This window comes from Rosa chinensis, chromosome 5 (assembly GCF_002994745.2).
Source record: "Rosa chinensis cultivar Old Blush chromosome 5, RchiOBHm-V2, whole genome shotgun sequence".
NCBI lineage: Eukaryota > Viridiplantae > Streptophyta > Magnoliopsida > Rosales > Rosaceae > Rosa > Rosa chinensis.
The window spans coordinates 1,100,649-1,111,212 of record NC_037092.1 but is presented as its reverse complement, the minus strand read 5'-3'; the positions used below and the strand labels follow the sequence as shown (position 1 = coordinate 1,111,212).

Sequence of the window (10,564 nt, the reverse complement as noted above, 5' to 3'; positions counted from 1 at the left end):
GAAAGTTACTTGGTCAGTGACATGTGTATAACTTTACAAACTGTAACCTGACCAGTAACTTGGCTAATGACATAATCAATGTCTTAAGGTTAACAGTGACCTGGCCAATAACCTTACAAACTAAGGACCTGGCCTAGCCAATGACGTGTATAACAGTGACTTGACAGTTACTTGGTCAGTGACATGTGTATAACCTTAAAAACTTTAACCTGACCAGTAACTTGGCCAATGACATAATCAGTGCCTTGAGGTTAACAGTGACCTGGCCAATAACCTTACAAACTAAGGACCTGGCCTAGCTAATGACGTGTATAACAGTTACTTGGTCAGTGACTTGACAGTTACTTGGTCAGTGACATGTGTATAACCTTACAAACTGTAACCTGACCAGTAACTTGGCCAATGACATAACCAGTGCCTTGAGGTTAACAGTGACTTGACCAGTAACCTCACAAACTAGGGACCTGGCCTGACTAATAACTACACTGGCCGGTGACATGACCAATGACATACAATGTGACTTGGCCACTGACATGTGTATAACAATGACTTGTGGTAGTATTACAACACAACTAATCAAGAATTAATACAACAGCAAAATACTTCACACTCACTACAAAGAAGAACTAAGGCACCAATCTGGTGTTTGGATTATGAATTGGAAAGGAGGAGATACTCTATAATTACACGTGTTTGAATCTTAATATTTTTTATAATAAATTTCAATGAAACAATGAATGATAAAAAGTCCCCAATTTCCATTTCAACGATCCTTGATTATATGATTGGAGTCTGTATCTCATGTTGTTCTTGTTTGCTACTAACTCTTTTGCCCTCCTTGCTCGTCCATTGCGCTCATAAACTCCTCTACTGTTTAAACTGCAATCAAATCATCCCACATTATTAGAAAGGAAGTCACCTAAAGCACAATAAGAAAAAAAACTCATTTGAACATAGAAGCCATGTTATCTTTTGTCTGATACTCACATATATATATATATATATATATATATATATATATATATAATCAAATGTTCTACATACTTAAGCCAAGTACATATCAGCCCAGATTTCCTTTGTTTTCGTGATGTCAGATTTCTAGGGCTACTGGTTATGTTTAGTCGTTTAGAAAGGGAAATGAAACATGCAAAACAAATAAATCTTCCGAACATGTTAGAATGGCTATATATGAGGCAACTGCCTCAAGTCCCTAGAAATGGTTCAGTTGAAAACCAATTGACAAATGATTCACTTATGGTCATCTCCCACCTTCATCAGTCAGTCACTTACACTATAGTAACTCAAAAGAACCATGTGCACTACATGAATAACAACAACAATCGGAGGAGAAATTTCAAATCCGTAATGATTGCAAGTACAAGTGCAATACACACATTGTAAAGGTGAAATATAATAGAAGCATACTCCTTAGTCCTTACTGACAAATAACAATAGCATAAAACTCGAACTCAAATTCACTGACTATTGTTCTTCAATTCCTACTTTACTTGCGATGAACTTGTCATGTTTTTCATTGATTGACTAATTGTAAATCATGCTAGAGTTACAGTACAGACTCATATTTCTTCCTTCACTTGTGTTACAGTATTCAACAAAGTTTCAAACTGATGCCCATGAAAAGAAAATTCAAGCTTCAAAGCAATAAAGTGATATCATAATAATGAACCTAATTGATCATAATAATAGCATTTTCACACTGCATATCTCTACAAATAAAAGGACTAGTGCTCACCAATTACATACAGCTAAACTGTCCTAGATTCCTATAAAATTCGCGGTGGTATATATATATATATATATATATATTGAAATCACTAATCATGCTACGCATATGAACTATTATCAATAAATTTATTCAACAATTCATCGAGAACCGAATGTCCTAAAATCTAAGAAAATCAATTTTTCATGATCAAACAACAAAATTCTTATAAAATTACATGAGACCCTAAGCGAATTAAAGAGTATCAACGACAGCGATAAACTAGAAACCAGCAGTAATAGGATTAAAGTAGTAATACGGACTGGGATGAGATCAAAAAGGGTGGCCTGGTCGACCTTGACGAAGTCGGCATCCCAGTTCTTGAGGTCATCGCTGCCGGAGGAGGAGGAGAGGTCAACTAGAAGAGGAAAGTGGAACCAGAAGCGAGTCTTGCTCAGTAATTTCTGCCTCCTTCAGTTTTTTAGCCACAACTTGTAATCAAAATTAAATCAGATATAGAAAATCAAAGATACAATCAAACTGAGAGTATCATATCCTCAAAGTAGCATTACTACAAATGAGAAATAATGCACTGCACCTCCAAAATTGAAAATGTAAATACAGGTGAAATGAGGAAGCTAAAAGATCAAATGTAAACTAAAAATGATCATTTTGTACTTAATATTCTGGTTAATTGTATGTGGTTCAAATTACAGGTTTATGAACTAAGATCATGAAGACTACCTTAACACTTGTGGTGTTCGTTGCCTTTGTCTTGGTTTTTGCATCTCTATTAGCATGAAAATTAGTCGTGCAAGTTTGCTTTGCTACTGAAAACGGCAAAGTACAGCTTCGAAACGAAAGAATCGGAATGCCCAAAAACTAACACGATCAAACCAGTTTCCGGCAACAATTACAGTTCAAATTTTACTTCAACAATAAAACCTGGGCTTACCTTGATGGTGAGGTCGAGAGGGAGAGCCTAGGAGATGGAGTTGTGCTTGGAGGCTCGTCGTCTCGCCGAGATCTTACCGGCCTCGAGGAGCACTGATCTCAACTGCAGGGCGCGATCAATGAGCTTGATCTGATCGGTGTCGAAGTTACGGGAGTCGAGGATCCACTCGAAGGAGAGATCGATGGTGAAGGGCGGCGAGTCGGAGAAGTCGAGGAAGGTCTCAAGGAGTCGCGGTCAAGGAGGTTAGGGAGGGAGAGAGAGCCAGCGGTGGCATCTTTTGTAATTAAGTTTAACTCTAGTGGTAGGTTGTTAATAGCTGACCTTAATTATCAGGAGGACATTTGTGGTGTCTGGATTATCATAAAGTACTTTAAAATGACATCTTTTATCATTGTCCCAAAAATATATGTAAGTGTATTATTCAGACATTTCATTACATCATTCGTTGAAAAGTTTGATAAAATATTAATTAATTAATAAATTAAATTTCAAATTTTAAAATATCAATTTATTTTATATTTTATTCAGTAACATGTGTAAAATATGAAAATATACGTAAAAATCGTATATATTAAATGTGTAATACTTTTTATTGCAAAAAAGAAAAGAAAAATTTAATGAGTTCCTTTTAAAAAAGAGAAATTTTAAATACACACCCCTTAATCACTTAATACACATCCCTATTATTTTATATTTCATATTAGATTTTATAGGTAGGTTAAATGACCAAAACAGTCATCTATGCATTAGAAAGAAAGAAAAAATAGTCATATTTTCCTTATATATAATAATTTATGTATAAATAGTTAGATAAACACAACAAATTTCTATACATGGCCTCCTAATTTAGTACAAGAATAAAGTTAGAAACTATCTAATTTAATTTTTTTTAAATATATTGTAATTAAATGAGGTTAGAAGCCATAATATTTAGAATTGCAAAATCATTGGTATTAAATGTTTTTAAAACGGATCGTTTTACTCCCATTTTTTAGTTAATTTCCTTTTCTTTCTTTTTTTCTAAGAGATACAATTAATTCATTTATTTTCTAATATAAAACATCACGGGTGAAAAAATTTTGTAATTGTTAATTTGTTTGGCCCCTCTAATGACAACTTTGTAGTTCCACCATTGGAGAGAAACTAGTGATATAGTTTTGGTTAAATGTTCAACTCATAATTTTATACTTAATCAACATGGTGTTTGGTAGATGAGAACTCAAATAATATAAAACCTATTTATATACATTTATTTAAAGGGAACAATAATAAATCTTTATGAATTTCTGAATAAGTAACACAAGTAATCAATATGGTCATTTAAAAACATCAATATACTAGAATATACTAATCATATTAAATAGCAGCCTTAATATAGTCAAATAATAGGATATTTTATGATTTTTGAGATTAAGGATATTTTAGGTATTTTGGGTTGTGTATTTAGTAGAATATTAGAATGAGAAATTAAATGGGTGGTGTATTAAGTATGGAGTGTGTATTAAGTAATTAGGGGTGTGTATTTAAAACTTCTCTTTAAAAAAATACAAAGTATGAACATATTTAAAAGGAAAAAAAAAACATCAATACAAGAAGGGAGCTTCTATTCATACCTCCAAAATTGGTATTTGGATCTCCCAACTTAATGGACCTCTAACTTACTTTTACAAATAATCAATTTGCTATTTAGATCTCCCTAATTTTCCTACAATGCCCATCGTCCAATAAAAGATTTTTTTTTTGTTATGTTCTATTTATACCTCCAAAATCGGTAGTTGAACCTCCTTTAATTTTTGAAGATTTCACAATTCTATTTTTCCCTTGATATGATTAAACTGCACGGAAGAAGAAGAAGAAAAAAAAAAAAACTCTAGTTGGTAGTCCTCTCTCTCTCCCCCTCCCCCCTCTCTCTCATCATAGTTTTTCATTAAATCAATTGAATATAGAAGCAAGTTGGTATTGGCTATTTGAGATGTTTAGATATTACATCTAATTCTCAAAATCTTTAATTAAGTTTTTGAATACAAACTTTTCATGACTTAATTATCATTTACATACAGGCAAAAGAAACATTAAGTGCCCATACTGAAAGTGGTCATGGTGTTTCAAAGCTGGTCCAACATAATGCCTCCTTAGCTTGGAGAAGGACACATATTTACTAATTGTTTCGAGTTGAAACAAAAGCACAAGGGACAATATCATAGGCGATGCACAACTTAAAATTTTGCGAATTGCCGCATTGAAAATTATTGTTTGTAGAAGTAAGAACATACTCTTTTTTTTTTGCCGGTTAGCTATGAGAATAACTGACATTGCGGATGTCAATATTCAAATCTCACTGGCATCATGGAAGGGGTGGGGTGAGGATTAAAAAAAATAATTTTTTTTTTTCCTTTTTGTGTCTTTATTGGTAAAGACATGAATTGCTAAAGTCAACAATAGCTTGAAAAAAAAGGGAGGTCCAAATATCAATATTGGAGGTATGAATAGAAACTCCCATCCCATAAAAGAAAGAAACCGCTCCAAAAAAAAAACGCAAAATAAAGATCATTTTTGTTGGTGTTAATTGGTTTTGAGTTTTGAAAAACCAACGGAGATGAGATGCCACGGAAGAACGCTTTGGATGGCCTGTACAGAGTACAGGAGAGTCGTTTTGAAGGCCACGTACAAAGGGAACTGCAACAGCGCGAACATAGTGACCGGAAGAAACGCAACGCAGTATATAAAAGTTGTTGTCAGGCTCTTCTTTGTCGAAATTGTCAGCATCAGTGTGGAAGCAAAGGCCAGCATGGTCACCGCCACCGAGAAGAAGAGGAAGGTGAAGCCGAGGATAAGCTTCCGAGGGAGAGAGTAGCGGAAGTCGTCGATCTCGTACGGTGACGTCAGAATCGAGAGGAACATGACGAGTGACGTGAGCGAGCTGGCTAGGGAGAAAGCGTCGGTGATGATGAAGACTAAGAAGAAAGGGCTGTGAAGAAGGAGTGGAGTGCCGCTTTTCTCGTCGTTGCCTCCAGGGACGGTGAAGGCGGCGGCGAAAGCGACGGTGGCCATTAGTCCTGCCACCGTCGAGCACGACTCGGCGGTCCGCTTTATCCAATCTTGGGCCTCCTTGAGAAGCTCGCCATGTGTGCGACGAAAGTACTGTTTGGGGGTCTCGTTTTTCTGTTCCTTTTCGTTCCAGGCAAGTTGCATCGCATAATGGGGTGGAATCACCTGCTCCACAATCTGCAAATTAAGTAACACTTGTTTAGTATAGACCAACGAGTTCTGTCTATGTTACATTAGTGTGTGTTGATATATCAAGTAAACCAATTCGATATATAGAGGTAGTTACACTAGCATGCTCCATGCATTGGTAAACTAACTAGCCCAGTTTAATTTCAAGCTATCTAGTCTACGATTGTAGCTAGGAAACTGTTTTACTGTTGTATTGAGAATTGATCTACGTTGTTTGATGTACCAATGAGTTACCAACTAGCTACAAAAGGAGTAAGATCTGATCGAGTCACCGTAAGTACCTCAAACCATTCTAACTCTTCTTGCAACTGGAGTGCAGGACCAGGCTGTGTGCTTCCTTTGTAAAAGGCCATGTGTTGATGTCATAATTTGGTTCGACAAATACTTTTGACTTTTCAACCCACTCCACGTAGGAGGCGTTGAAATGTCAAAGAGTCCACGCAAGACTCTGACCTTTCAACGCACTTAAACCCTTTATCGAGAAAGAAAAGATAATCCTAAGGTGGAAATAACCATGACTAGTGAGATGCCTCACTTTGGTACTCCAAGTCTTCAACCTTGGATCTCCACCTCTTAAGTCTTGGACAGTCACCATGTGATTGACTCACCACCTTGGATGGCAAGGCAAAAGCATATCACGACCTCATTACTAGAAAAGCATTGTCCAAAGGAATCAAGAGTCTCGAACCACAAGACCAACAGTTCGACCCCCAAGCTTAAAAGCCTCGACCTTTAAGAATCATGGCCACGAACTCCAAGGCTAAAGCCTGGACTATCAACTCACTCTTAGACAAAGTCATTGCAATGGGACATAGTTAGCGGAAATCAAGGGCTAACTCTCACCTACTAGGCCAGGTGTCGTGCTCTGATGATGAGTATGGTCTGTGGCATGGCCCAAGAGTGACGTGAAAGGAAGAGACCACAGAATTATGACACCTGTCACCAACTCTGTCAGATGGAGTGTCAGGAAGCGGAAATTATGGGCTGACACCCCGATTTTAGGGAAGAACCCATACTTTTCCCTTTCCACCTCAACCACTCTTCTCCTATAAATACCAATCCTTTACAAGCAGAAAGGGACGACTTCAACTCTCTCTTCTCTCCCAAAGCTATGCCAAAATGCATAGTCTCTTATATCTCTTCTCTACTGACATGTCAACTTCATTCTCATGTCAAAATGCTTAAGCATTATTCTTTCTTCTCCAATCTCCATAAATGTTCAAACACACTTATCTAACTTAGGCATCGGAGTGTGTTTGGCCGGTCTTAGGCTGGTCCTCCGATAACCTTCCGTCTCTTCACATTTGCAGGTCCTTTCCATAAAGATCTGCCAACTCAAGGCAGTGGAAGCCCAACACCAGGTGGAGGAAGCCCAACATTATGTGAAGGAAGTCCGAGACGAGACTATCAGCTTCACCCAACAAGGAGCTTGGAAGCCCAACACCAGGTGAAGGAAGTCCGAGATGAGACTATCAGTTTCACCCAACAAGGAGCTTGGAAGCCCAACACGAGGTGGAGGAAGCCCGACGTGAGGCCATCAGTTCCACCCAAGAAAGGAGCTTGGAAGCCCAACACCAGGTGGAGGAAGCCCAACATCAGGTGAAGGAAGTCCGAGACGAGACTATTAGCTTCACCCAACAAGGAGCTTGGAAGCCCAACACGAGGTGGAGGAAGCCCGACGTGAAGCCACCAGTTCCACCCAAGAAAGGAGCTTGAAAGCCCAACATTAGGTGGAGGAAGCCCAACACCAGGTGAAGGAAGTCCGGGACGAGACTATCAGTTTCACCAAACAAGGTAGCTTGGAGGCCCAGGATCAGGTGAAGGAAGCCCGAGGCCATACCTTCAGTCACAAGAGGTGAACGACCAAGGCTAGGCACAGGACTACCAGGGCATACCTTCAGTCACAAGTGGACGACCAGGGCTACTCACGTAGCCAAACTAATCGAAGGAAAAGATAGGCCCACTTGAAGAAAACAACCCCACCACTTTACACTTGGATTTCAACGGAACCTCCGTTGACTCGTTGATGCCGAAAATGGCACCAACACCATGTTTCCAACATGGTGCAAGATTGTAAATCCATTGTTGTCGATACGTCGAACTAACCTTGACTTGGGTGATTCCATCCTAATGACTCGTTGAAAGACGTCCAACTGGCGGTGCAGAACAGCAACATGCAGCAAGTTTTGCCCCTTTTCACTTATATGCTCAACTGCCGGAGGGTAGACTTTAAGTATCTCATCCACAATTTCTAGTATTCCGTGGCTTGTTGCAAGGAGCAATGGCGTTGGAGGTGAATGAAGTATGGATGAAGCTGCTATTTCTGGGCCGCCACTAACGGCACCGCTGCCACTTAAGGCTTCTGCACCTAAAAGGGCTTCTATCCAATCAATATCAGCTTTGCGATCCAAAGAGGGAGCATCATTTGTAGCAGTGGTGACCTGTGAGCTAGCGATTTCATCTTGTACTCCTATGCTGTCCCATGAAAAGTCTGCTTCAATTAGTAACTTGGCTAGTTTGAAGGCTGATTCATGCCTCTTCTTGTCCCCATAGATCCTCTTCATTGTGCCCCAAGCTGCAGTTTCTAACTTTGTATTAGAAAAAATTTGGTCAATTACTTTCCAGCTGTTGCTCACCCACATTAGAAGTGAAAAACTAGACAAGATTATTTAATCATTTGGTTAACGGAAAAATAGGCTACCTTGAAGAATTTTCCAAACCGCTCTATTAACTGCAAAAGAAATATTATCCCTCATCGTTAGAATGTTAATTGCAGTCACTAGTAACTCTTTAATTTATAAGAATTAGCACATTTGAAGTTACCAGAAGAGATGGCTTGCCGTAAAGCAATGGTGCAGCGGTTATTCATATATGGACATGTTTGACTCTGAGGCATCTTGAAGCAACCTGTATTTTCCTCGTCACCTAGATCGCTGAAAATGTATTCATCAGCCTCTTCGTCTTCGTGGCTGCCATTTTTATCCATTATCACATTCTCATGTGGAGCACCTGCATTACATATACAACCTCCTCCACAATAAAAAAAGTTCCCAAAAACATCATCGCCATTAATTAATTATTTGCAAGAAAGTTTATCATGATAGTTGGAGATCCCAAGATCTAATAAGTTATTTTGCAACTCTTAGATTTTTTTATGCATAGTACTATTTTTCAATATCCTTTTTAGTTTTCATGAACTGTATGTCTATGTATAGTGAACATTGACTCCAAAAAGCAAGAACAGAGCAAATTAACTAATTTAAATGTGATCAATTGGTAAATGAGTTCAGGAAATTAAATTGAAAGAAAGCATACAGGAATAAATGAACCTCTTGATCGGTCCATATTTGGTTCCACTCCTGAAAGCTGAAGGATTACATGAAAGCAGCTGAAGGCCTGTCAGCCGATTTTCGTCTTTTTGCTTAACTAGTTGCGTATACCTTTTTGCTATCAGAAGTGCAAGCTCTGCATTCAAATTTCGGAACAAGATCAATAAAAAGAAAACAAGAACAACATCAGACATTACTGTCCATTGCCAGGTGGAAAATGAATTGATCAAATAGCTAGTAATTACCAAAGAACTCGGCATGTATTGCAGCATGAAGAATGGTAGTCCGCACTTTATTGGGGTTCGTCTTACGACCCCTAGGTCGCAAATGAATATCAAGATCAAGATTGCGAGACTGGTTTTTGTCTACTTCGTCCGCCAACAACTTGAACATTTCGGTTTGGCCATAGTAAGCTGCCGTATAGAGAGGCATTTCATTTTTGTTGTTCGAAATAGACAACAAGTCTGATGCCTTTCTTAACAACTCCTCCACAAGGCTTGTCATGCTTGTTGCTGCAGCCTCGTGCAGAACTGTGTTTCCGAGGGCATTCTTCTTCATAAGTAGCTTATCATTAGAACCCCCGGAACATCTTTTGACGATTTCTTTTGCTATGTCTTGCTGCCCCATGTTAATTGCTAAATGGAGGATTGTATCATCGTGCACTGTTGGAATGAGCTTCAACCTTTCATCATCAGATCTAGTTTTATCATAACAATATTCCATCACTTTGGCTTTGTCACCATTCTTTAGGCTTTGATATAGGTGTTTGGGATTTATGCTGCTATTTTCTGCCATTGTATGGAGTTGAGGATGGATCTATAGAGCTTATGTTGCTAACTACTACTACATATACATTATATATATATATGTATGTATCCTTACATAAACCAATTGGAATTGAGGTACGTGTTCCACATTTTCATTTTTGCTTTTCTTTTTTCAGTTTTGCATATTCCTTTTTTTCTCTTTTTGCTTTTTTCCTCTTTTGCTTATTAAAGACCGCAAGCAAGGAATCAAAAAATCTTTTTTTTTTTTATCGAAAAAAGCAATAAAAAAAATCTTTTCATTTAAAAAAAGGATTTTTTTTTTTTTAAAAGGCTTGTAAGAGACAACAGTAAGGCAAATTAAGCTAAATCTTGTAAGAGAATATGGTAGATGGGATTGGTCAGGCCAAAATTTCTTCAAAGTTACAATGAACTTTGCTGATAGATTTCTGTGTTGAACCAGTTTCCTAACGCTTATGGTTGCTTCACATGATATCGATCAGAAGGGGCAGAATATTCATGAATGGGTGAGTGTATGCAAGTGCCCGGCCCCAAT

The 10,564-nt window shown here is 38.1% G+C and overlaps 1 protein-coding gene and 1 long non-coding RNA gene across 4 annotated transcripts; both read right to left on the bottom strand.

The window, feature by feature from the left end:
• Positions 1 to 621: 621 nt before the first annotated feature.
• On the bottom strand, positions 622 to 2,965 carry LOC112202250. Of its 3 annotated transcripts, none has more exons than XR_005799177.1 (3): positions 2,468 to 2,965; positions 2,080 to 2,214; positions 622 to 879 (listed from the first exon to the last, which is right to left on the bottom strand). It is a non-coding gene; the product is annotated as an uncharacterized LOC112202250 (long non-coding RNA). The 3 variants fall into 3 exon arrangements; XR_002937234.2 differs by having other exon boundaries at positions 2,080 to 2,194; positions 2,468 to 2,964; XR_005799178.1 differs by having other exon boundaries at positions 2,080 to 2,194; positions 2,679 to 2,961.
• A 2,243-nt stretch (positions 2,966 to 5,208) lies between these two features.
• LOC112168346 lies at positions 5,209 to 10,046 on the bottom strand. Its single transcript, XM_040507303.1, has 7 exons — positions 9,490 to 10,046; positions 9,231 to 9,380; positions 8,739 to 8,924; positions 8,617 to 8,646; positions 7,967 to 8,490; positions 6,197 to 6,268; positions 5,209 to 5,903 (listed from the first exon to the last, which is right to left on the bottom strand). The coding sequence occupies exons 1-7, from the start codon at positions 10,037 to 10,039 to the stop codon at positions 5,241 to 5,243; spliced, it is 2,175 nt and encodes a 724-aa protein (XP_040363237.1). The 5' UTR covers positions 10,040 to 10,046; the 3' UTR covers positions 5,209 to 5,240.
• Between the last annotated feature and the right edge of the window lie 518 nt (positions 10,047 to 10,564).